This window comes from Colias philodice, chromosome 15 (assembly GCF_061535455.1).
Source record: "Colias philodice isolate Cphi_HAF_F1 chromosome 15, ilColPhil1 Martin Lab GWU primary, whole genome shotgun sequence".
In the NCBI taxonomy this organism is placed as follows: Eukaryota; Metazoa; Arthropoda; class Insecta; order Lepidoptera; family Pieridae; genus Colias; species Colias philodice.
In genome coordinates this window covers 10746192-10773767 of record NC_143100.1, presented here as the reverse complement: position 1 = coordinate 10773767, position 27576 = coordinate 10746192, and the positions used below count along the sequence as shown (strand labels likewise).

The 27576-nt window shown below is 31.8% G+C and overlaps 2 protein-coding genes across 18 annotated transcripts in view; both read right to left on the bottom strand.

Annotated features, from left to right (window-relative positions):
• The window catches only part of LOC149482496 (uncharacterized), a 95557-nt gene that overhangs the window by 52976 nt on the left and 15005 nt on the right, over positions 1–27576 (bottom strand). For all 17 annotated transcript variants that reach the window (XM_089704028.1, XM_089704010.1, XM_089704020.1 and 14 more), the window contains exon 3: positions 18806–18888. In XM_089704028.1, the coding sequence (XP_089560154.1) occupies positions 18806–18883 (78 nt within the window). In that variant the 5' untranslated portion in view covers positions 18884–18888. The remainder of the gene's footprint in view (positions 1–18805; positions 18889–27576) is intronic.
• LOC149482497 (uncharacterized) lies at positions 2970–4658 on the bottom strand. Its single transcript, XM_089704433.1, has one exon. It carries the CDS (start codon positions 4349–4351, stop codon positions 3371–3373), a length of 981 nt encoding a protein of 326 aa, XP_089560559.1. The 5' UTR covers positions 4352–4658; the 3' UTR covers positions 2970–3370.

The following is a 27576-nucleotide window of genomic DNA, read 5'->3' as shown; positions in this document are numbered from 1 at the left end:
GATCAAGTACGGTGTGACATGATCACGATAGGGAATATTGTAACAATAGCGGGCACACGCATTTTGCACCCGTTGCACTATTTTTTTCGTTGATGCCAGCGACCTAGGACCTACAACCACATCCGCGTAATTAAACTTCGACAAGATAAGCGACTCACAAAGTAATTTCCTGACATTAACACTCAAGGACTGTCTAATCCGATAAAGCAGTTTCAGTCGGTAAAAACAGTTTTTTGAAATATTTAAGATGTGCTTGTGAAATCGCAAGCCTTCGTCAAACACTACACCAAGATTACGCACTTCAGTCACTCTTTCTATTGGATCTCCGTTTAAAAATATGGTAGGTTGTTGGGCCAATATAGAATTGATTTGATGAGTTGAGCCTATGATCATATATTTGGTTTTGCTAGAATTGAGAGAAAGACAATTAGATTCTGACCAAACCGATATACGACTCAAATCATCATGTAGCCTATCCAGAGCGATGTCCATCTCACTCGCCTTGAACGAGAGGTATAATTGAATGTCGTCCGCATACATATGGTATTTGCAATGCCTTATGCATTGCGTTACATCGGCTGTATACAAAATAAACAAAAGAGGACCAAGAATAGAACCTTGCGGTACTCCTCTGGAAACTTCCGCCCATGCAGACGAACATGCACTTTGACTACTTTCCGCTTTTAACTCTACCATTTGTGAGCGGTAGGAAAGATAACTTTTAAACCACTGTAAAGAGTCATCATCAAAACCGTAGTATGAAAGCTTGCAGAGAAGCAGGTCTATATTGATACAATCGAAGGCTCTGGAGTAGTCTAAAAGGATTAACAGACTCCCCTCCCCTCGATCCTGTGCCTCCAGCATATTATCAACCACATCCAACAGAGCTGTTATGGTACTGTTTTGTTTCCTAAAACCCGATTGCCTAGTTGGTAACATATCATTTAAATCTAAATAGCGCCTGACTTGCTCACATACAACTTTCTCAAGAATCTTTGATAGACATGGCAAAATACTAATTGGTCTAAGATCTTTAAGACAATTTGGATTGTTAGTTTTGGGCAATGGTTTAATGAGCGCTTTACGCCAGGTGGAAGGGAAGGTGCAAGTCTTAAGTGAAGTGTTTATGATATTCGTAATTGTTTCCAGAGTAAAGGGCAACGATAATTTTAACATATCTAGAGAGATTCCGTCGCAACCAATAGCATTAGAATGCAATGATCTAAAATGCTTAAACACCTCGTCTTTAGAGACCGCCGCAAAAGAAAACAGTGAAGTCCCTTTTTTATTGTTTAAAAAGAAATCTATGTCCTCTTTAGACGCGCACGATCTACCAGGAATATCTAAAAAATGACGATTTATATCATCCGGCTTTCTAAGATGCTCCGGCAACGCATTGTCAGTACTTCTACTGAGATTAACATTTTTTTTTATATTATTCCAGAGTATACGCGGGTTATTAAAATTCGTGTTTACAAACGTTTCAAAATAACATATTTTTTCACGCTCAATCGCATTCGCAACCTCTTTCTTTAACTCCAAATAATATAATTTATGACTATCCTTTTTAGAATATTTTGCTCTAGTATATGCATCATTCCTACGTCTCATCAGTAACCTGATATTGTACGTGATCCAAGGGTAGTTCTGATTTTTTACCAGAAAGTGCTTAATGGGAGCTAGACAGTCATAAATTGATAAAATGATTGAATTAAAATTCGAAACAAAATTATTAATATCCTGGTGGTCTGTTATAGCATCCCAGTTAATGCTAGACATAGCGGTTTCGAATAGTTCCATGTTAATATCTTTAATTGGTCTGTATTGTATTTTTAGAGGGATACACTTATCTTTAGCTATGTAAAGTTCGCACGAAACAAACGCATGGTGACTTAAATCATTTATATGGTTCACTGATATCCGTTGCACATTTATGTCCGTACATATAAGGTCAATAATAGTTTCACTATGATCTGTGAAATGTGTGGGTTGATTTATAATTTGCGTTAAGCTCGTCATTGTTAAGAATTCTAGCAATTTGCGATAACCGATGGTACTCTTGTCTGCAAAATTAATATTAAAATCTCCCATGACTATAGTATTATCAGCCCATGAAAAACTAGCGACCGACTCATGAATTGCGTTAACAAAAGTATCGACATTCAGCCATGGCGGGCGGTAAGCTGTGCCGATTACTAGTTTTTTACACCGAATGTTTAAAGTTATCCACATTTGCTCAACATTTAAACAACATGGATGTTTTAAAACTTTCACATTCAAACTATTTCTAACATAAAAGCCAACGCCACCGCCGCGACCTCGCACATGTGACGGTCGAGGTATATGAACAAGGCGATAACCAGTGAACTTAGGCGCACGACCCTCTTCTCCTTCTTTTAGCCATGTCTCATTAATACCTAACACATCCACATTGTGTTGCTCCATCGCAGCAAGAAGCTCTTCGTGACCAGTACCAAGCGAACATATGTTTATAAGGCCAATTACGAGATTTTTTATAACCATCATTACAGTATATTAATATTAAATAAAATACATATTGGACAAAAGAGTAGATAAATATGAATGTATTTAAATAAGATGTGCAATATCATCATTGCATGGAGTTGTAGTGCTAAATCATTTACCCAGTTAAAATAGTTTATAAATAGAAAAAATACAATAAAATAGTAAAATATAGAAGAAAGTACGAAAAACAAACCAAACATACCACCGGCAACAAGGCAGACCAAAACAACATCAATTTCTCTACGACAATAATGGAAATAATTACTATTAATTATTATATAATGACAAAATAAACAACGATAAACAACGATAAACAAAAATCTTACTTCTATCACTATGATTACGAGTGTAACGCTTAGACAATAACTAAAAGTAACAACAAAATAAATTCTCGACACTAGAGCAAAAACATTAGTAAAAAAATAAGTTGAAATTAACTTGTGATTAAGCAAAATATCCAAGGCAAGTAACAAAACCTTTAAAAATATAATGATGTTTAAAATTGTAACATACAGTATGGCAAATTCAATCTTACTAAATATATCAATTTGTATAGAACGATAACAGGTTGTAATAATATGTTTCTTTAGTATACAACAATAAAACGGTACAATTAGTTTCAAATGAGATGGTGTATAATATTTCACAGTACGAACTTTTAGGCAACGCACTATAAAATTGCAAATTACTGTAAGCTTGACATCATAATAATTAACCCAAAATAAATTAAGTGCATTTAAACCTGTTACATAACTTATATAGCTAAATTCGTATATTACTAATACAATACAATAAAAAATAGTTTTTTTTTCAACTGCCAGGAATACGTACAATATCGAAAGAGTTATTGACAAAAAACCTTATCTATATCGTATTCCGATCTAACATTGACAATTTTCGATTTACTATCCCGTCTAGCATATACATGACCCGCGCGAGTCCATACAAAACGCCAGTTATTTGACCGCCCTAGCTTCTCACGCGCTGCAAAGAACAGTTTGCGGTTAGCGTACGTTAGATGTTCGTTCACGTAAAAGCGGCGGGGCTCCCCTCCCACCCCCGTGCCGCTGGTGTCCGCGCCGCGCCGCACGCGCGCCGCGCGCAGCAGCTCGTCGCGAAGGTGTCGCCGCGTGAGGCGCAAGACTATGGGGCGCGATTGTATCGCATCGCTTGCCGCGCTCCCATTCGTATCTACGCGTTTACGCACACCACGCCTATGGACGTTAACAATATCACGCTCGTCTATAGATATGCCAATTTTTTGCGCTAACGTGATTGCAATGTGTAGTAAATTTTCGCCAGTATTTTCTTGAACACCCGAGATTTCTACATCATTCAACAGCTTTTCCTGCTCAGATTCATTAAGCTGTTTCTTTAAGAGGTCGATCGAGTCTAGACTCTGTTGTAACTGCTCATTATCAGCCGCCACGCAGGCCCCACTCTCCAGTTGTGACACACGCTCCTCTATGCTGTCCAATCGACTATCAAAGTTAGTAACTAAAGCAGTTAATTTCGTCATATCTGATCTAAAGTTCGATATCTCAGTCCGAAGGAGCTTTATCTCCTCTATCAGAGAAGGGGAACTTTTTTGATGGGGGGATACAACATCGAGAAATACATCAGCATCTTGACACTGCGCAGGAGTAATTTCGACAGCTTTAGCAGTATTTTTCGCTTTACATGTCTTACACATCCATTTTGTATTGCCGCGGGCGTCTGGGCTATAATTGCTACATTGTTTATGATAAGACATATTACACTTATTGCATTTTACGCCATCTGCCAAAGCGAAGAACTTTCCACACGCATTACACTTGTTTGCCATTATGTAATTAGTACTATTGATTGTATCAAAGTAATTCAAGCTTAGTTCACCAGATGGCAGTAATATAAATTAATTATTTTAAGTCTTCAAATTTACGGTCAGCTGTACTGAATAGTTGCGGGTATCGTAAAATCAGCTGATCATCAGCTGTGCACTAATGTTTATTATAATCACTGTTGTTCACGAAGATAACACTATACTGTTCACTACACGTTATTAATGGTATATCTTATAACTGTTTTATCTACTTTTAAGTGTTAACAGGTAAGTTTACTATTTTTAAATTGAAAAAATAAGCAGAGCGAGACTGTCACACACCACTGTCAAAAAGACACTCTCGCGACTTTGTTTTATACTATGTAGTGATTACTATTTCAGGTAATTGTCTGTTAATTGTTTTCTACAAGCATTTAGCCGGTCCATTGTCCGCAGGATGTTAGCCAAGTGGCCGCCATGTTGTTACATTTCGCAAACTATTATTCAATTATCGTATGTACCATCTATTACATTTTTAACCTTTCACTGCTATCTTATAATTAAGATAGAAGGGGATAAGCGTATTTTTGTTTCTTTTAATTGCCAAAATAAGATTAATATCAGCTGTTAAGATAGATGATAGTATATAAAGTAAAGTAAAGGAACTTTTTTTATATATGTATTTATGAAATAGACCGTCACATTATTCATAATGTCCAACTACGAACTAATGTTGTGTTTATTAAGAATAAATCTTCTTCCTAATAAATTCATATAATTGGTTGTTATCATTTTCAAACAAAGGATACAATAAATAGTGCAAAGAAGCACAAGGATCTAGTAAAAGGTAGCACGAGTCCAATTTGAAAAGATTGCTTCATCCGCCATTAAAAATTACCGCTAAGTTATCGACCGTGACGAAACAAAGACTCGACACAATAATCACATTATTACCCATTTGTTAAAAAATTTAACTGGAGTTTGTACTAAATGATTTGCGCGACTTCAAATCTATCAGGGAATTAAACTTCTTTATAAGCCAAGTTATTGACTATGTTATGAGACACCACAATTTTCTGGCGATTTAGTAAGAATGAACTAATACAAACTGCCATATAAATAACTAGCTGTGCCCCGCGGCTTCACCCGCACTGCTCCGCTCCTGTTGGATTTAGCGTGATGATATATAGCCAGCCTTCCTCGATAAATGGGCTATCTAACCAATTCAAATCGGACCAGTAGTTCCTGAGATTAGCGCGTTCAAACCAACAAGCAAACAAACTCTTCAGCTTTATAATATTAAGTATAGATATTAAAATGCTAAGTGCAATTGAACTTCGCACTTTACAAAAACTACAATCATTCATAATTACATGATCTATTTTAAGCACTATTACACCAACAGACAATCAAAATAAGAAATCACAAAGTACATATCTCTATCCATTGATTAAACCCCAATTATAAACCTATATTGTGCATTAATATTCTATTATTGTTTTTATTGACTAACACTAAGTACTAAATGGTCTTTAAATTGCCTGTCTAGGTTCTAGACTCCTTAATTAAACAACAAGGATTGAAAAGGCAGAACTTTTAAATGTTAAAAATAATCGCGGGTGAAGGTTGATGAATTATGTACTATGTATATTTCCTTTTTAATAGAGCACTTGACTCACTTAAGTGCTATATCTTAATAAAAATAATATATTTTAATATATTTCTTTTAATGAAGCACAATTTACTATTTTTGAAATATTAAAAAATAAACATCTCCGATTTAGTAATGTCAGTGACACTTTTAGTTGTTAAAAATCCATAGATTTTGTTAATAAATCTCTTAAAATAGCATAATTAATTACGTATGCAATAAAACGATCGTTTTGATTTATTATTTTTATCACAAAAAATTTAAAGAAAATGAAAGCTTTTTTACTTCCTTGTATGAACGAAACCTGTACTAGTCATTTTATTTTGTACTGAGAAAAATAAAACTACACTCTACTTACCCAATTTAACCAATATTAACGTTAATTTCGTTAATATAGGCTATATATCATCACGGCCAACAGGACCGGAGCAATGCGGGTGAAACCGCGGAGCGCAGCTAGTAGAAAATAAAATGATGTTCTATTACAATTTTCTTCGGTAACTTTGTGTAATTTATGTTAAGAAATATAAGTATGTAGAAATAAGTATGTACTTTTAAAGCAGTATGAAAGTAAATCTCGAAAGATTTAGGATTTTAATTAACATATAGTACAATATAGATCAATATCATTAATACTATGTATAACTGATAAATCTTTTATTTCATGCGTCACAATGTAAATGGTATCCAAGGTCTTTAAATTAATATCATTTATCTGCAGCCATACCGTTGCATTGGTTTAACACACGACTGGGTTTCTACAGACGAAAGGATATGTTTAATTCGATTGGCTTGAAAACTGGTCTAGACTGGCATTTATAGTTATCGTATTTATAGTACATACATTATATTATATAAATGAAAGATAAGGTTTTATATTTCTAAAAAAAAAGTTTATTAATTATTTATTTGTTTAAATTTTATTGCGGATGATTTTGGATGAATCACTGAAATTAAACTATACATATTATGTTAATTTAGTATGAGTTGTATCGTAATATATCAACAAGTGTTTCCCGTATAACTTTAATAAAACAATACGGACGATGCTGTTTTTAAAAGCATAATTTGTAGCACTGACTACTTATACCTAGTACTAATCATTTAAAAGATAATATATTTCGTCACACTAGAAGGTTAACAAAAATCAAACAGTCTGAAATTAATAGACAAAAATAAAATTTAAAGTTCCTACATAAAGTGAGCAATGTAAGCTTAATTGATATATGTAATTGCAGTACTTACAATAAATTGTTATATGTATCATGTATTGTGTAAAGTGAATGCACATCAGATCTTAACTATCTGTTTCTATCTAGTCTTGGCCATATAATGACTTAATATTTTTCTTTCGGCAATCTGAACTGACTCACCGTAATGTTTAATTACGCTTGTGTTATAATTTGAGTCCAATAACCTTTAGTTAATGTTGATTTAGATTAATTAAATAACAACGAATGGTCTATTTTGATATTATGAAATACTAGATTTCCGCCCGCGGCTTCGCCCGCGTTTGCAAAGGAAAACCCGCATAGTTCCCGTTCCCGTGGGATTTCCGGGATAAAAACTATCCTATGTGTTAATCCAAGTTACCCTCTATATGTGTGCTAAATTTCATTGTAATCGGTTCAGTAGTTTGTACGTGAAAGAGTAACAAACATCCATACATCCATACATCCATACATCCATACATCCTTACAAACTTTCGCCTTTATCATAGTATTAAGATTAAGATGTTCCAGTATTTATGTAATACTAGCTTTCCGCCCGCGGCTTCGCCCGCGTTTTCAAAGAAAAACCGTAGGATTTCCGGGATAAAACCTATCCTATGTCCTTTCTCGGGTATCAAAATATATCTATACCAAATTTCATGCAAATTGGTTCAGTAGTTAAGGCGTGATTGAGTAACAGACAGACAGACAGAGTTACTTTCGCATTTATAATATTAGTATGGATTTTTAAAATCGTAGCAATAGACACATAAAAAGGGACATTTAACATCGCCATCAAAGTTGCAATGGAAGAGTCCTTTTCTAGGTAGAATGCCCAATCCTCAAAGGCAATCAAAACAAATCCTATAAGGGCCGATTTTTCAATCCTTGGTTAAAATGTATTCGTCTCATAATGTATTACGCGAACATATTAAAATGTCACCTGTAAACTGTCAAATGCGGACAATAATTAGAATACATTTTTGAAATGGTAGTTTAATACGTTATTCGACGAATAAGTTTTAACCCCCGTCCGATTAGGGCCCTTCAGCTGGCCTCCTCCACTCAAGCGACAGCTCAAGCCGAGGTTCGTGGTCCCCGTCAAGGGGGGACGCCCTTGTGCATGTCGCTACCAGGGTGAACCTTCAGTTCACCCCCGCGTCCGCGTTAAAATGTAGAAGCCCTTCTGGCTAACATTGAGAGACACCACACAAAAAAAAAAAAAAAAAAAAAGTTTTAACCAAGGATTGAAAAATCAGCCCTAAATTTATAAAAACAAATCCTGTCAAAAGAATGTGATGCTACGCGGCGTATAGTCGTATCACTGAATAATAATTAGTGGAAGTCACACGTAGGAACTATTTAGTAATCTGTGATCATCTTCTAATAGAATACCCGTATATATGAATAACAACTGACAGGTTTGTTTGTGTGCTTTCTTCATCCTATAACAGTATATTTATATCAAACAAGCGAATGGCCTTTCTAACCCCACTATGTCAAATTCTTTTAGTGTAAATATAAGAGCATTCATTCGTTGTTCGTGCATTCGAAAAAATTCTATGCAATATTCTAATACTGAACAACACTGAATGCGAGTTTTAGTTAGTTTACACTTACCGTAAGAATAAATAAGTAGTCATAACGCTCTACGTACGACAAAACACTCTATAATATGTTAGACATGTTTTATTTTGTAGATATTTCGACATTTATATAGACACAATAAACATCGCAGTAAATTGTAATTGTTACAAACATAATAAAATTTTACATTATTCTATCGATGAATTATAAAATGATCAGCAATTGTAGTTCGTCTGTTAATAACAATTTACGAATGCAATTTGTTCTTCGAGTATCTATAAAACTTATATCCAAAATGCGTTTTGGGTTGTTCAATTTATACACAAACTAGCTTTCCGCCCGCGGCTTCGCCCGCGCAGTCAAAGAAAAACCCGCATAGTTCCCGTTCCCATGGGATTTCGGGATAAAACCTATCCTATGCCCCGGGGTAAAAAGTAGCCTATGTCCTTTCTCGGGTATCAAAATATCTCTATACCAAATTTCATGCAAATTGGTTCAGTAGTTAAGGCGTGATTGAGTAACAGACAGACAGACAGAGTTACTTTCGCATTTATAATATTAAGTATGGATATTACAAACAGTATTCTCACAATTCTTTATTATACAGTACAATATTATGTAACCAGTCAATACTATAAATATATTCTTGGCACAGGCTAGACTTACAAGACAAGCCTTATTCAATCTATATCTACAAATGTTGTGATGCCCAAACAAGGATCAACGCATTCGCATTATCACCACATAGTATAAAACAAAATTGCTTTCTCTGTCCCTATGTCCCATGTTTTCTTAAATTTCTGATGCGGTTTTTTTTAATAGAGTGATTCAAGAGGAAGGTTTTAGTATATCATTTATTAGGTTTTAGACAAAGCGGGTGAAGCCACGAGCGGAAAGCTAGTATGTTATAACTTTTAGTAATCTGTGCTATATATATTAGAGACATTTACATGTATAATATAAATACACTTTCCCATTATAATAAGACTAGTGACAGTGACCCTGACTTTCCTCTTCGTAATAACAACTTGTCTCATAAACTGCCAAGTTTCTTCACTACATCTCTCGTTGTCACACGACACATGACATCGTGTCTAGAAAATACATTAGAACTGTATTTTACTAGATAAAGTACGCGATAATTTGTAAATACTACTACTAGTTCGTCCCGGCTCCGCCCAGGCTGACAAAGAATATAAACAAAATAAAAAATAGCCTATGTCGCTCAGAAATGTTTCTTTCAGCTGGTGAACGAATTTTCATGGTCTAGTAATTGGGAGCCTTTTAATTTCAAACAAACATAATCATATCTTCCCTCTTTAATATTATTGTGATTTTGACTATCATAAACATACAAAACTAAAAGCTTCCAACATGCTTCCAACAATCAAAATTAGATAATTCTAGTTTAACCTACATTCCAACTAATAAATTACCGGTATTTTTATCTCTAATTTGTTTTGTATAACATAGATTCATTTAGTTAACACGTTTAGACATTGAATTACACAATAGAGATTGTTACGGAAGCTAAAGTTACCTGGAGTCGCTGCATTACCTACACTGTATTACATCCTAGAGAATAAGAGATCACAACAAGATCTTTAATCGTAATATTATAAAAGAATTTATCCAATAAATAATTGAAGACAGAATTTTGTCCATCTGTGTTATAAAAGAAGTAAAAAGGTAAGGTTGTGAGTTTGTTTATAGATGTCTAGAACCCATAGAAAATTCTATCACCAGAAAAAGTTATTCCTTCGTGACAAAGGATATTGTTTTTATTTTTATTCAGAGACATCCAAACAGGACGAAGTATCTCGCTTAAAAAAATCATTATAATATATTAATAATAATAAAATAATTAAAATATTTTATCAAATCACGCAAACGTTTTTTGCATTCAAAGTTGCAAATATCGATTAGTACCTATTAATAATTCTATTTCTATTCGTTAATACTGGTTTGCGAATAACCCACTTTCCGACCATTTATACGTCAAAACACATAACCCAAAAAGTAGACTGTAATTCAAATACTAATTGCGATTGCTAATGTGCTACTTCCACGCACCAAATAACGTAGACAATTATGGTACTATACAAAAACATTCTTTGCAAAAAAATAATGAAATTATAAGTAAAATTACCGGCTTTTATTTGCAAGGAATATAGATCTAATTATTTTTTGGTTCTTTTATTGATGTCTTCACCAACAACAAATCAAATGAACTTATGAAATAGTTTAACATACTAAACTAAAAATAATATCATCTATTTAATAGAATTCGTTGTTAAAGTATGAATAAACATTTATTTTATACCTATAAATTATTTTTTTATGAAGCAACACTGAAGTGACAGTGTACAACTTTCTACTTAGTACCTAAACTTTGTTTTAAATTGTTGCAAAAAGCAATATTTTGATATGTTCGGTGTTTAGTTTAACCCTGTAAACAATGAATAAGGAAAATACGGAAACCATTATAAAATCGTCAAAACCGCAACAAATAAATCGTTTTATATGCGGTCAAATAATTTTCATAATCTTTATGATTATGAAAATTATTTCGAGTCTGAGACATTATTTAAAGTTAATCACCGCAATGTCCAAACTTGAAAACTTCCTATTCCAGAATCATAATTAAGTTATTTCAATATTTAAAAAAAAAAATTACAAAGAAGACTTTGGTCTTTTTACCCTATAAATTAGATTGAATAATATAGATAGATTCCATGAACGCCTAAATCTAAATTCTACATAAGAAAAATAAATTTTATTATTTAATTTATAACATCAAACAGTCTTACTATTAAAATTCTAAAACTAAAAAAGGGTTTTATCAAAGCTCTGTAACTAATTTCACGGTAAATACGTAATTTGTAGTAATAACATGTTTTTGACCTAAACCCTACGTGCCTAATATTTTAACAGGTCTTCATAACCACGGTTCAACTCTTCTCTCCATTAAATGCTTAAAGGGCAGGGAAAGTTGTTTTATGGGCAGATAAGGAAATATAGTTAAAATGTTTATTATTTTATGTGTTCGAAGAAAGTGAAGTAGAGGTTCTGAAATTCTAAATCATACTTAGGTATTGAAAGTATCAGAATACTAAACGTAAAAACTTAGAAAAACATAATTGATTCGATTCAGAGAAATCACTAGTTTTTCAGGTGATAAGTAAAATTACCCAATTATAAGTTTTTATATTCATAATTTGGATGGACGACATGATGAAGTTTTAGGTCAATAAAAAGTCTAAATTTCAATAAAAAAATATCATAAAATAAGTATTTCATTTCCTTTTCCTTCAGAAAATGAATGTCAATACTGATTTGATCATACATAACTTATCAAAAGGTTTGAGTAATTACATTCTTTATATCCACATAATAAACTTCCATATTCCGAACGAAGAAAAACAACAAATTAACATGTTACACAGTAAAATTACAACCGAATGTCAAGTCTGTCCACTGACGCATAACATGGAAATGTTTCACGTCGAACGAAATGGCGGTGAAAGTGCGACGATCATAGTTTGTATTATAATTAATTAACCTCACTTTATGCCTTGAACTGTCGCTTTAGTTATAAAACTGGTCCAACGTAATTCCATTGCGTCATAGATGACCCAATAGATCTTCGATTATCAATAGATTTTTTGCGCTTAAGAATGATATTTTTTAAAGAAGCTTGCTGACTTTATGTATGGGACAATTATTAATACAATTTTTTTTGCAACTAGAGCACATGAAAACATATTAAAGAATGTCAGTACCATAATATTTTTATTTTTAGGCTTTATTTTCCCCAAATATATATAAACTGTATTATTTTAAAACTTTTTTCAATAATTTTTTTTTTCGTTTTTGCTTCCAACTGTACATTATAATATTTGAGCGCAACCAATCATACTGCATATAAACTTAATATTATAGAAATCAAGAGGTTGCTAGCAAGACCTTGTTTATCAAATTATGATGTGCAATTTAGAAGATAATCATGAAATACACTTACACTATACATAATATTCCATCTGTAATGATTCTGCTGCCATACTCCATGTATAATATCATCCTATTTACCAATTAGTCTACGGTTTTTGATTTAATTTGATTTTATTGTTACGATTCTTCGGGTGTCAATAGTAATAATAATAGTTAAAAAAAACTAAAAAACACGCTTTTAGTTCGGTTTTCTATAAAAAGCGTGTTTTTTATTTTTTTTTTAAACTATTATTTATTTTATCAAATTAGTGTATTGTCATCGGTCCTCAATAAATCTACAAAGTTTGAACGAAATCTGGCCGTTTAAAGTGGGTCAAAATCGCGCCCAAAGAAGTCGGTTACAAACATACAAACATACAGGTGAAGCTAATATAAAGCGTGTAAAATACACCGTAATCTAGGATTGAAATCTGATCCGTATAAATAAGTTAATAAAAATTGTTTGTAAATAATAATTTTAATTATAAATGTTCATTGAATGTGGCGCTATTCTTAGTGTATTATTACGGATAGATTTATATTATTAATAGACACAAGACCGCATCGAGGTCACATTGTTAGATGCACTTTAATCTATACTTAGTAATATGAACGAAACATAACTTAGGTAATTATAAAAGTAGAGCGGAAAGATTATGTAGAGGTTTATTAGATAAATGCATATAAACGTATTAAAAAATTCATGGTTCCTTGTAATGGAAATTTCTATATATATAAGTATGTAGTAATTGTATTTATTATCTAGCTCATGACACTATTTTGTTTAAGTGAAGTCCCATGTCCCCAAGTGGGGTAAGGGGCAGATGCATTATACATCTGTTTCACTGATCGATTTTCTTTAGGGACAAGTAGCTGGTGATCAGCCTTCTGTGTCCTACCAGACCAAGACTTTTTTTTTCTTCGTCTCCACCGGGAATCGAACCCAGGACCCCTCGGTGCTACGCTCACGCATCAACCACTGTACCAAGAAGGCGGTCGATATCCCTATAAAGTCTACCCAAAATATTTATATCTGCAAGCACTTAACGCATGTAAAATAAATATATTAATTCGGTAAAATTGTTTTTTCAAATAATTGTGCTTTAGAAACTTAATATAATGTTAAAATTTCGAATTCCATCCCTGCTTTCCTCTTTTCTATTAAATATGTACTTGACTGCAATTGAAAATTACCTACATACGTGTTATAATAAACCAATAATAAACGGTATTATAGTTTAATTTAAATAACATACTGTATAAAAAAGGAAATAGTCTAATTAACTTTACAATAATACTTTAAATACCTTTTATAAATATTAATCGTGTTAATTACAAGATGCTAATGTAATAATCTCAAACAACACAGTGAAGCTTGATTGATGTACTAACCATCTCTCAATGATCTATGATTGATGTTTATCAGCTGAATATAATTTAAATCAGCACCATCATTAATCCTACACGGATTATCTAATAAGAAAGCAACTTTAATGTAAATTATATAAAAAAAACCATTAAAATTCTAATAAGTACTAGATAACACGTCAAAATATGGAAAGTTATATAGTTGAGAGACGCATATGCTTTTTTTTTTGAAGGAATCCATATCATATCAATCCATAATGACGTAGTCCAGAGACTTTGTTTTCTATTTATATCTATTACCAATAATCAATTTAAATGCGTTAAAAATACAATTATTAAAAAGACACAATTAAAATACTAAAAGTAAAATATATTCATGTATTTTGTGCTTGTTTTCTCTTAATAGACCTTCGTACACACCAATTCCTTCACCCAAATTAATGATTTGCACAATATTGTTAATGAACAGCAAAAACTATGAAGACTTCAATTAATCCTGGCATTGACCATTATAAGTTATAACCTAAATCTCTTACAAAAACTTCATCATGCAATCAAATTGGTTCCGATGTTACTGCAAAACTAAATTTATTACTGCAGCTCGTATGATATAACGTGACATTTACGTAATGACTGATAGAAGGAAAACTTGATTAGATTGTGTTATATTTAGCTAAGTATGCTGAGAACAAGTCCGCTGAATAAAACAATCTGTCACATCGTAATAGGCCATTTAGTGAATAAAACAGGATTACATCACTTAAAAATATCAATAAATTATTTTCTGCTATCATCTCATATAGTCCTTGCTCTATATATTCAATGGGTTAGGAAGATATAAGATGTAATATCCTACACATTTTGTGATTAAACATTTTGAACAGGCTACATATTATAGAAAGATTTGACAATAAGGGGCCAGTTTGGAATCATATTTACACGTTTGTAAAAATCTATAGTCTATACGTATAAAAATGAATGATTGTCTGTATGTCCTTTATAGAATAGAATTGTTAACTATGCATTTGTTACTAATCATATTGTGCATGAGCCCACGAAGATTTGTGAGTTGATACGATCAATCTTCAATTGTGTACCACGATCAAAACAGGGTTATACAGCTAGTAAACTATAGAAACATTTTTCCTAATAACAATCCAAGTAATTTACCAAAAAAAATATTAGACATAATAATTATCCGAACTTAGATCAATTTAGATATTTCTCCATAACGAAGGTCGCTGTGGAAGGTTTCGTTTGAAACGGAAGTTTGATTTGACAACACAATACTACTGAAACTATTGTTTCCATCTGTACAGAGATTACGTAGAAATATAATTAATATTTAATAGTTAAAAAAAATATAAACCTCGACAACTTTGCTATAAAAAATCCTTTGGATTTTTTCATTTTATCTTTATCCTGAGCCGTTCCACAAAAATGCCACCTTACGTGGAAAAATAAGTATCCTAGAATTGAATCCATCTAGATAACATGAAATTGGTTCAATAGTTTATATATAGTGCATTAGACATAGGTACTGATTACTCACATTGAAAACTATATCTAATCAAACACGCAGGCACAAACCTAAAACTTCGTTTTACAAATTTAACATATTATATATGCAACATATGTATAATACCTATAATATATGACTGCACTATAATAGAAAACACACTTTCAGTAATTACGCGACGGATTGGATCTGTGACTTTCTCGCTAATATCACTAAAATATATGTTATTACTTATTACCAATTATAAGTTAACATTGCACTTTATTATAAACACATAGTTTTTAATAGCTGTATGTAATTAATCTTAATGTTCTAATAGTTAGGTTCCAAATATTTATAAATTAAGACTCTATTATGTTGTTATCACCATTATAATATCTATTATGAAACCAATAATTAATATGATACAACTATAGTGAAGTAGCGGGTACAACTTGGGGTAGAGTGGCTATAGAAAGGCCCGAATGGAAGAGATTTGAGGAGGCCTTTGCCAACTGGCAAACAGACACGCAAAAATGGATCAAACCTAGCATATATATATAACACATGCATGTCTAAAGTCTGATCAAAGGCTCAAAGATCAAATAATAATATAGTGAATAAATCGCGTTTAAAATCCGTTAAAAAGTCTTTAATTTCTAAATGATCTATCAGATATTTAAAAATTTCAAATATTTTTCATTTCATTTATTATAGAGATTGCATAAAAATTATTCAAATCACGCCACTCACATATCTTCAGAAATAACAGAACTATAATTGAAACAAAATTATCCTAAATGATGGCTCACATCTATAACCATCGCATCGGAGTCAGATGAACGTGTAGGAATTACGATGTGCAATTGTTAACAGATTGTTGCTTGGAAATATCGAATACCTTTCGAAAATTTATGGCTATTTATTAAATGGTTATTTAGCTAATGTTCACAGGAAGATTATATGTACTTGCTTTTGTTCATAGCGATCAATTGTTGTGTTTTTGTTAACGTAATTTCTCACGAGTGTAGGTAAGAAATTATTTTCCTGGTAATCAACTTATTCCTGTGACCATTGATTTTTTAACGCTATCAAAATACTGAAAGGATCGAGCAATATCGATGTAATAAATAGTATTTTTAATTTATTTTTTTAGGAACTAAAGATTTTTTAATTTTAATTTTCATCGAATTGAAGATTCATATTAACTAAAGAGCATGTATACTCAAATAAATTGCCATGTTGCCATGCCATGTACAATAATCAAAGGGTTTGTTTATTATAAATTATGTTTGTAATACATTAATTGATATATGTATTGTAAACTCTACATGAATAAAACTCTACATTGAATTATTGTATTCAAACAATTTGTAAACTGTTATCATATTTTTTAATAAATAAGTGCGACACAAATCTAATATCATGAATTCGTGAGCAAAGCGAATTGTTTTCATTCAATCTATCAATAATTTACGAACCGGACTTAATTCGATTCACTCAACTATTTTGAAAAGCCCAGTCCTTGTAACTTTAAATATGGATAATGACAGCATAAACTCAATAAAGTGCCTGTTTTAAGAAATATTAAATGAAAGTGAAAGCAATAAAATTTAATTTTAAATAGGTATCCGTAGATGTACCAAACTGAATATGAATATACATATTAATTATATATTATGTATTATGTTAATGTTTAAAATCAAATTCCATCTCACTTAACAAGTTTAATCAATGAATGCGAATTATAATAACTGAAAAGGTAATTCTCACAAGAAATCGATAAAAAATCGATTCTCAAAACTCGTTAAGTATTAAAATCGATGTTTATAAAAAAGGTTGTGCAAGTTAGCCGTGGCAGCCAATCGTCGATTGTCACACAACCTTGATTACTTTACAAGACACGAGGTACTAATAGCATTGTTGATAATCGCACTTTGATAATAATATTTTGTGGATTGTTAAACTGTATATGATATGGTATTTGGTATAGGCATGGATAATATTTGAAATATTTTATTGCGCTGGTAAAGCAGAAATTAACATTGAAATTTTGTACTTCATGGGTATTTTGCAAAACACGATAGCGATAACAAAAAGGGTGTTTAACTGTTGCTTCTAACTGGTTATGATTGTCTTATCTAACTTTAAGCTTTTGGAGGTAAACAAACATTTAATAAAAGTCACAGTACCTACGCATAAAATGCATGAAAAATAATGCATGCAATATTTTTCATGCATTTTACATGAAAAATATTGCTCAAAGTAGATAAGCTTTTTACTCTAAACTACGGTACAGCTGTATTATTGATCGTTAATAAATCACGTTTATGTCAGAGCCTTTGGGATTCAATGAAAGCGACGTTAAATATGGAAATGGAAAGCAAAAATCATCAAACAGTAGTAGCATATTAATCTATACTATACTAATATTATAAAGCTGAAGAGTTTGTTTGTTTGTTTGAACGCGCTAATCTCGGAAACTACTGGTCCGATTTGAAAAATTCTTTCGGTGTTAGATAGCTCATTTATTGAGGAAGGCTATAAGCTATATATCATCACGCTACGGCCAACAGGAGTGAAGCCACGGGGGTGAAACCTCGCGGAGCAGCTAGTTAAAAATATACTTACTTCAATTAGAAATGCGAAGTACTGCTACACGCTTACTTGATTTGAACGAATTATTGAATTCGTATATTATCGATAAATATTAATTAACTCTAGATTTCAACATGTCAATTTTAAGAACAGGCATAGTAATTATATGAATTGCCTAAGATTTCAGATCAAAATTCTATATGTTTTAGTAATATGTAACTAGACCGGATTTATCGTATTCACAGTTTAAACATAAACGTATTCATATACGAAAAGAAATACGAAAATGTAAGTAATTATTTCCTTTGGAAGCTTAAAAAAAATAAAGCTTGGTTATTACATTTCGAAAGCTAATTCTATTCTAAAATATGTATAAAAACTTAAATTGCAGTACATGTACTGTAATTGATTAAAATCTAATTAATACATTGACGCGTAGGACTAAAGTCATGTAGGGAGTGGGCTCACTTGTTATTAACTATGATCCTATTAAAAATATCTTAAGAATTGGTTTTCTATATATAATAGTTTTAACAAATAATATGCAGATTATATAAAAATATATTTTTCCTTACCTGTACAGTTCGGATGGCATTGGAAGCTACGAGCAGCAGAAACAGCGCGATTGCGCTCCACCACACGCCAGCCCGCATCCTTTCTGAAACAATATAATTAAAATAAGTTTCAAGAAAAAACTTCACTACATAGTATAAAACAAAGTCGCTTTCTCTGTTCCAATGTATGCTTAAATCTTTAAAACTACACAACAGATTTTGATGCGGTTTTTTTTTTAATAGATAGAGTGATTCAAGAAAAAGGTTTTAGTATATAATTTATTAGGTTTAAGGGTGACAAATCAACATCGAGCTATGCTGCGCTGTACTGCGCTGTGCTGTGTAAATGAGCGATTATCATCTACAAGCTGAGCGTAGCCTCACACAGCGCAGCACAGCATGGTTTGTTTGTATCCTCATTAAAATATTAGACGAGCGAGTTGACCAAACACAGCACAGCGCAGTACAGCGCAGCATAGCTCGATGTTGATTTGTCACCCTAATACAAAGCGGGTTAAGCCGCGGGCGGAAAGCTAGTTATAAATAATGTAAAAGAAGAAAAACAAATTTAAAATAAAATCGAGTCTAAAGGAATCGATTTCATACTTATACAGATGCAAAGCGTGGTAAAAATAGGTGGAATAACGCTTTACAAAAATTATTAAAAGAAGTCAGTAATTATTAAAATACTAAAATTATTGTATTAATAATAAAACTTTTTAACACGATTTGTGTAATATTATTAAACTTAAAATATTGAAACATTTATATATAGGAAGAAAAAACAAAACGGAAGTAATGATAATAATGTTTAAAAATAAATGAAAAGTAAATAGGAAAATTGTAATTATTCTGATATTGAAATAACATCACTGTAAATGTAAAATTGGGTTTAACTAAAAGGGATCAAAACCTGTATAGTTATGAATTAAATTTCCGTTCTAGTTAAACGACCTTCAGCTTTCGAGACAAAATGTCCGCAAGTCACTGCACAAAATGACAATTTTTAATAACGAAACCTTATAAGGTCCCTTGATGTGTAAAAACTTCTAGACATTTTTTTTTTATTCTTACTTTATTTAAAAGGGGTTTTGTCAACAGTTGACAATGTCACCCCCGTAAAAGCAAATAACACGATATTAGCAAGATATTAGCATACATAATAAAAATTAACTACTACCACCCAAATATAGTTTTATCAGCATCTTTGCTTCTCGAGAAAGAGGAAAAGCCAAGATGCTGTTACACCATCCCAGATTTAAATCACTATCTATATTAATATTGTACATTAATTGAGATCGTAAGGCCTCATTCCGAACACATTCCGTCAAAATATGTGTAACATCATCAATGACATCACATTCTTGGCAATTAGGAGATGTACTTAGCTTTAACAGAAATTTAAACTTATTTGACGGGATGTGCCCCGAACGAAGCCTCATCAAAATAACAGAATTTTTCCTATTACATTTATCAGAATCGAACCAGGGCGATGTAGGAGGCTGACACTGAATCGTCCTATACCAAATACCTTTTGTGAGTGAGCGCTCATTAAAATATTCATGCCATAAATTACGACACATTTTTTTTGCACAGGAAAGTACTTCGGAATAAACCGGTAGACTATTAAATAATACTCCGTCACTAATTGCCTGCCTAGCCACAGTGTCAGCCTCCTCATTGCCCGGGATGCCTACGTGTGAAGGAATCCACTGGATAACTAAGGTTTTATTTTGGGATTGAAGTTTACAGATGGTGTCTAGAATAGTGTAGGCTATCGGAAACCCTCGACCTCTCGAAGGTAGCCGAGCCAAGTGTAACAAAGCACTTTTTGAGTCAGATAAAATGACAAGGTTATTGCAATCCACCGTTGACATATAAGACAACGCTTCCAAAATCGCAACTAACTCACAGTGCATAACAGATAAATTAGCATTTATCTTTAACGCAAGGCGTGTATTTTTTTGTGGGTCATAAAAAGCTGATCCACATCCATTTTCATCCTTTGAACCATCTGTAAACAACTTATAACATGTATTATAATTTTTAAATAAATATTCTGAACATATGCTTTTAATATTAGCCTTACATAGTTTGCTTTTACTCATATTCAAACCTTCAATAACAACACAGATATTCCCAGAAATATCAAAGTAATTCATCCATTTGTCTCATGAGAAATAGTCTAAAAGTGAGTTTGAAGCTACGGGATTATTGCAAAATTTACGGTGAGTTTCTATTAACAGCGGAATTTTTTTACGTCGCCAATAAGAGTTTAAACAAAGGGAATCCAAATCCTCTAAAACCTTGTACGTGGGATTATTTTCAAACTTCTAGACATGTTTTTGTAAATTAATTTTATAAATAACTAGCTTTTTTCGACAGACATTGTTCTGCCTTCGCACAAATGTCAAACTCGTGAAGTTATACATATATGAATTGAACGTCACGTTTGCGCATTTTCTTAATTTTTTGGCGCATACTTCTTGAATTTTCTTTCATTTGATCCTTCTCCTGATAATAACGAAGACATTAAAACTAAAAATTATCGAAATCGGTCCAGCCATTCTCGCGTGATGCCCTGACAAAATGAGATACTACTCAAGATAGATACGTCTGTATGAGCTATCCTCATAAATTCTTCAGCAGATCGAACGTAATAGAATAATGAATCAACAAAAAATCATACAGGTAAAACAAAGTCGCTTTCTCTGTCCCTATGTCCCTATATATGCTTAAATCCTTAAAACTACGCAACGGATTTTGATGCGGTTTTTTTTAATAGATAGAGTGATTCAAGAGGAAGGTTTTAGTATATAATTTATTATGTTTTAGACAAAGCGGGCGAAGCCACGGGCGGAAAGCTAGTTATAAAATAAAATAATTTGGAAAATCCAAAAGTGCACGCCTCATAATTTTTTTTTAATAAATATTTATTAATTATTATTTTTGTTTATTTAATAACAATTAAACCACATCGAATCAGACCCTGAAAAATGAAAGGGTTCTATTCCTGAGCATACTCAAGCGTAAGAGAAAAAAAAAGACTCGATTAGTAAAGTATTTCGGTCGCTATCGTGTTAACAAGAAAAAGGATCCGCACATACAGACACACGGACGTCCAAGACAGAACTTTTTTAAACTGTTTTTTAACTAGTTTAAATAACAAAAATGACATCAAAAATATCATGAACGTTAAAAATAGTGTTTTTTCTTAATATGTGTGTGTATGTATTATCTTACAAGTGCAATGTATGATACATAAAGACATTTTAAGTTTGAAAAATCAGATGTTTTGCGCGAAGTGACAGTAGTACCCACCTCAACGCTTCGCTTATGAGGCGTGCAATAAATAAAACAGCACATTATTTCTAATAATAATTGTCATGATCATTATATATTGTTTATGGTGAAGTAGGAAGTAATCATTGAATCATCTATAAAGTTTTGATAACAAACACCGTTTTTTGGCTTGACTTCTTGATTTCAATACTACTGCATTAAATTAGGTAACTAATAAATAATTATTTCAATATTAATGAACTTCTGTCCAAATAGAATTCCACAACTCAACCTACACCAATCTGTTAGACATAGTTTTAAATGTTATTGAAACCTGTCTAGCAAGCAATAGTGCAATAAACATGCTATTATAAGTAAAGGTAAGAAATTAATAAACATAAATAAATTACTTAATTTTTACTTGTCATTAATTATCACATGGAGATACAGTAATTTGCGCATTTAAAATTAGAATAAAGTTTTTCATCGATTACACAATATTTAGTTACTCACGTTCAAAAGTGTATGTATGTGAAAACTTTTTATTGATAGGGTCAAATTGTTTAACTGAATTTAGTTAATTATAAATATATTTTAGTTATATTTTCCTTGTCTGATGTAATTTATATCCATTTGATGAATTATCTTAATATGTATAAACTGTAAAAGAAAAGAAGGATGATTATAGGACCTTTGTACCTATAAACAAGTACAAATAAACCCCACTTTCATATTTGCATTTATATTCTTACCCTTTCATAAACAAAACTGTTAGTAATCTTATATGTCTTAAATTAGTATCTGAGAAAACAGCATCATTAGACAAACGAAAGTTGTTAAAGTCATGATTAGGCGTTTCTATGCTTTATGTTTGACTATTCATGTCTTTTAATGTGTTCCCATATCGTTATAACTATTATATCGCTGGAGGACGTGTTAAAAGTCTTAATTCACAGATTTTTAGATATCTCTAGATATCATTAAATTATTCTTGCATTTAAACAACGTGACGCTTTTAAAAATAATTGATGAAATTTTAAATAAATTAAGGGATCCATTTTTTATTAACTTTATATTTTAAATACAGATGGAGACAAAGAACCAATCAACAATTAATATTCATGCAAACTTCCCATTAAAAGCGATAGGTATAATAATTATCACCTATTTAACTAACAAGCGTCTCCTTTTAAGCCAAAGAAATCTATTAAAAATTTCTATCACTCTTTTCATACACAGATGACAAAATCAGATTAAGAGTTTACGTGTGAAAATAAAGATCGCTGTTATGAATTACAAGATAATCGCCGTTGTGTGTTATTTAATTTGAAACAAAAGAATGTAGATATTTATAACAATTCCAGAGCAATTTGCGACAATGGTCAATGGCCGAGAAAGTAAACGCACATAATTACACAGAGTGAGCTAACGTCTCGCACATAAATATTAATTATTTTACGCGATAAGTCACGAAATTTGAATAATGAGCACGATTAACATTTTATTGAAGTATCGAAGCAGATTAAGTATTAGTTCGTATTTATGAACTGATGATACACGACGATATTTGACTTGGCTACAAACAGTAAGTTTATTTATACTAATACTAGCGGTCCGCCCCAGCTTCGCCCGTGGTACCTACATGTTTACGTTTTTTTTCATAAGAACATACTTCAAGGAATAGATTCCGCAGCGCACGCGATGACAGTATTTTTATTGAGGAATTTTTTACACCTTGGGTTACATTATTGCATTTTTGTAAGCATCTCTAATTTTTTTTGAAAATGCAATATAGCCTATGTTGCTCAGTGAAGATGCAGCTTTCTAATGGTGAAAGACTTTTTGAAATCGGTCCAGTAGTTTATGCGTGAAAACCATACATACATAAATACATACATAATTACAAACTTTTCCTCTTTATAATATTAGTATAGATTATAAAGCTGAAGAGTTTGTTTTTTGCTTGAACGCGCTAATCCCAGGAAAAACAGCACCGACTTGAAAAATAATTTCACTTTCAGATAGTTCATTTAGCGAAGAAGGCTGAAAGCTGTATATCATCACGCTAAGACCAATAGAAGCGGAGCAATGCGGCTAAAACCGCGGGACACAGCTAGTCAACTATTAAGTGATATATAATATATATGTAGTAAGATTGTTTATCAAAAGTGATACTATACTTAAGAATTCACATTTGAAAAGTGGTAGTTTAAAGATGTAAAAAACTGCTGCGTAATCACGCGTAAAAGTTCTTAATGTGTTTTAAATGTTAAGCGATTTGAGTTACTGTGGTCAATTAAAAAAGTCTTAGTGTGAGAGACTTTTCTATCTATAAAATCTTAAAACCAGCTACCAACTCTGTGATCTCCGTGATCTTATACGAAGTGGCTTCCATTTAATTGCTGTGTTGTGAACATTAAACACTTTCCCATTCGATTCGATGTTTAAGATTCTTTACAAATTGATGAATATTCGCACATGTTAATTCTTTTCAATAAAACACTTTTTTTTAATAATAGTCCAGTTTGTATCAACTTTGTTTCTTATTATAATTTCTTTGTACGTTTGAATGAATCGGTAAATTCCATAATAGTGTAACAGTTGATTGAAAAGTTAATAATAAAGAAATAATTGAACTACATTCGGAAGCCTATTTAATTCTGGGTCTTGTTGGTCAATAAACCAGTGATCTATGAAATTAATTGCAAAACTGAATGCATAATACTATACACAAAAATTCTTGCTACCATACAATCCTAAAATTATAAATGCGAAAGTTTGTGAGGATGTGTGTGTGTTTGTTACTCTTTCACGCAAAAACTAGTGAACCGATTACAATGAAATTAAGCACACATATAGAGGGTAACTTGGATTAAGACATAGGATAGGTTTTATCCCGGAAATCCCACGGGATTTATGCGGGTTTTTCTTAGAAAACGCAGGCGAAGCCGCGGACGGAAAGCTAGTAATTTATATCTCCATATTCGGATCTAATTATATATTACTTTCTCCGATTTCAACTGATTGATTTATGACAAATGCTTACAATTTATTACTTAAAACTGTTTTTAATTCCTAATGCTTTTGAATGTGAAAGTTCATATTATCAATTATATATCATTGCGGTAATTTAGATCGTTCGATCAAACCGAAAATTGGAATTTCCGCTCTATTTGGACATTATTTTATGTAATAATCATAAAGGATTAAAATATGTTTTTTACTTATTTTTCACACTAATTTATCTCCTCATCTGGAAATGCCTCATAACTTGTACATATATATACATATATATTGCCTCTTATCTCACGTAATGTGAACAAACATTGATACTCTTTGCAAGTTTACCTGGACACAATCAATGTATGAAATATGATTGATCTCCATTCACATATTATCATATGTAATTCTTTAAACATGACAGATAAACTTGCTTATAATATAACGGAAAGTCTTATAACCGTCGGTTTTATAAGTGAAAGTTAACATACGGGGCGTGTTATAAATTTATTTAAACAAGAGCTGTGAGCATCTGCAGATCTATTACAAATATTTATGAGTGACGAAATATGTTATATAATTTGCTGTACATTGACCCCGCTCTTTATATTGCATACACTTTATAATAATATTATATTATATAGTAACTAGCTATGCCCCGCAGTTTTACCCGCATTGCGCCGCTCCTGTCGGTCTTAGCGTGATGATAATATTATATAGTCTTCCTCTATAAATGGGCTATCTAACACCGAAAGAATTTTTCAAACCGTCGTACCGGTGGCGTTGTTAAATAACGTTAAAAACATGCAAAACCGATTCAAAAGTGCTTCTGGAAGAGGTCTAATTGAATAAATAAATATGTTTGACTTTGTTTGAGTTTACCAGTAGTTCCTGATATAAGCGCGTTCAAATAAACAAACAAACTAATCAGCTTATATTAATTTAGTATAATTAATGATCAGTTAAGTATTATACCAGCGTATATTCGTTCCTAAAATAGAGCAAGGTACCAAGGTAAGGTTGTTCAATACAAGTTTTCAAAATTGATTTTATTTTATAACCACACACAACTTTTATCCTATACGACGATAAAAAAGAAATAAATTTAAAATATGTTATGAAATATTACGAAAAAGGAAATTGATAAAAAAAGTATATTGTTCGGTTGCTTTACCAACAATAAGTTATATTCGCCAAGGCAATCCAACAGAGTGTATAAAAAATTGAAATTATCATGTTTTTTTACCTCAACCTTTTACTGACATAATATTATGTCCAAGAAATATACTTACTTGGTGTACCTAAAGAGCAGCATTAAATTTATACAAATCACTACATAGTATAAACCAGTCGCTTTCTCTGTCCCTATGTATGCTTAAATCTTTAAAACTACGCAACGGATTTTGATGCGGTTTTTTTTAATAGATAGAGTGATTCAAGAGGAAGGTTTTAGTACATAATTTATTATGTTTTATACAAAGCGGGCGAAGCCGCGGGTGGAAAGCTAGTTTAATTATATAACAAACTTTAAAACCCTGTAATATATTTATAATTAATACAATAAACACAATCGATCTGTACACACTATATTCACATATTTACTAAAGTTACATGTTATATAACCAGAGCACAGATTAAATAGCCCAGAACACACAAAGTATTCGGGTCCTGCGTGTTGTGATGTGCAATAGCTGCCCACTTACCAACTAGGACCTCCGTTCTGGTCGTTGGGTATTGGTAAACATACATAAGCATCGGATGTCCTAATGCAGGTCAGGGAAGTGTTGAATAATAATCGGTTTATTGGCTTCGTTATTTGGAATATTTTTATTTTAGGACGCAGTTGTGTTTTTGTTTTCTCTGCGTTTACATTTAGATATTTTCGTAGGGAACGTGCAGTGGAAATAAGATGAGAGTGTGAAAGAATGGAGGAGTCTTATTGCGATCCAAGTTTAATTTTATTGTTAAAAATGTAAAACAAACTTTTAACTCAAACCGAATTTACGGTTCGGAGAATAGTAAAGTAAACAAAAATAAATACAGTTATAAATTAATTGAATAACACTATATAGAGTATTCGGAATATGTGGTCAAAATTTTGTAAAAGATGAATAATAAAATGCCTATCCATCCGGCTTTGACACACAACAATCACAATTCATTTTGGCTTGTAGTTAAACCAATAAAAACGTAAACGTACAAAACAATAGAGATATCAAACACACTTTAATTATTTCCCCAAGAATTCATTACATAAGCCATACTGTACTTGCTACTTGGACTTGAAATTCCCACATTCAGACGAACACTTCATTCTTTTGTTTTAACAATTACGTAACTCATATTTGTTGTAGCTTACTCTTATTTTTCTAACTCTCTAGTGAAAGATGTTACGAAATGCAGACGTAAATAATTTTATTACCGCGATGACAATAAAATTCACTGCTAATTTATTAAGCTAGTAAAATCACACAAGAATTATAATTGTATGCTTATCTTATCTTCTTATA

What these genes read in the sequence shown, in the direction of transcription:
- LOC149482497 (XM_089704433.1), bottom strand. Translation starts at nt 4,351, where the DNA reads ATGGCAAACAAGTGTAATGCGTGTGGAAAGTTCTTCGCTTTGGCAGAT.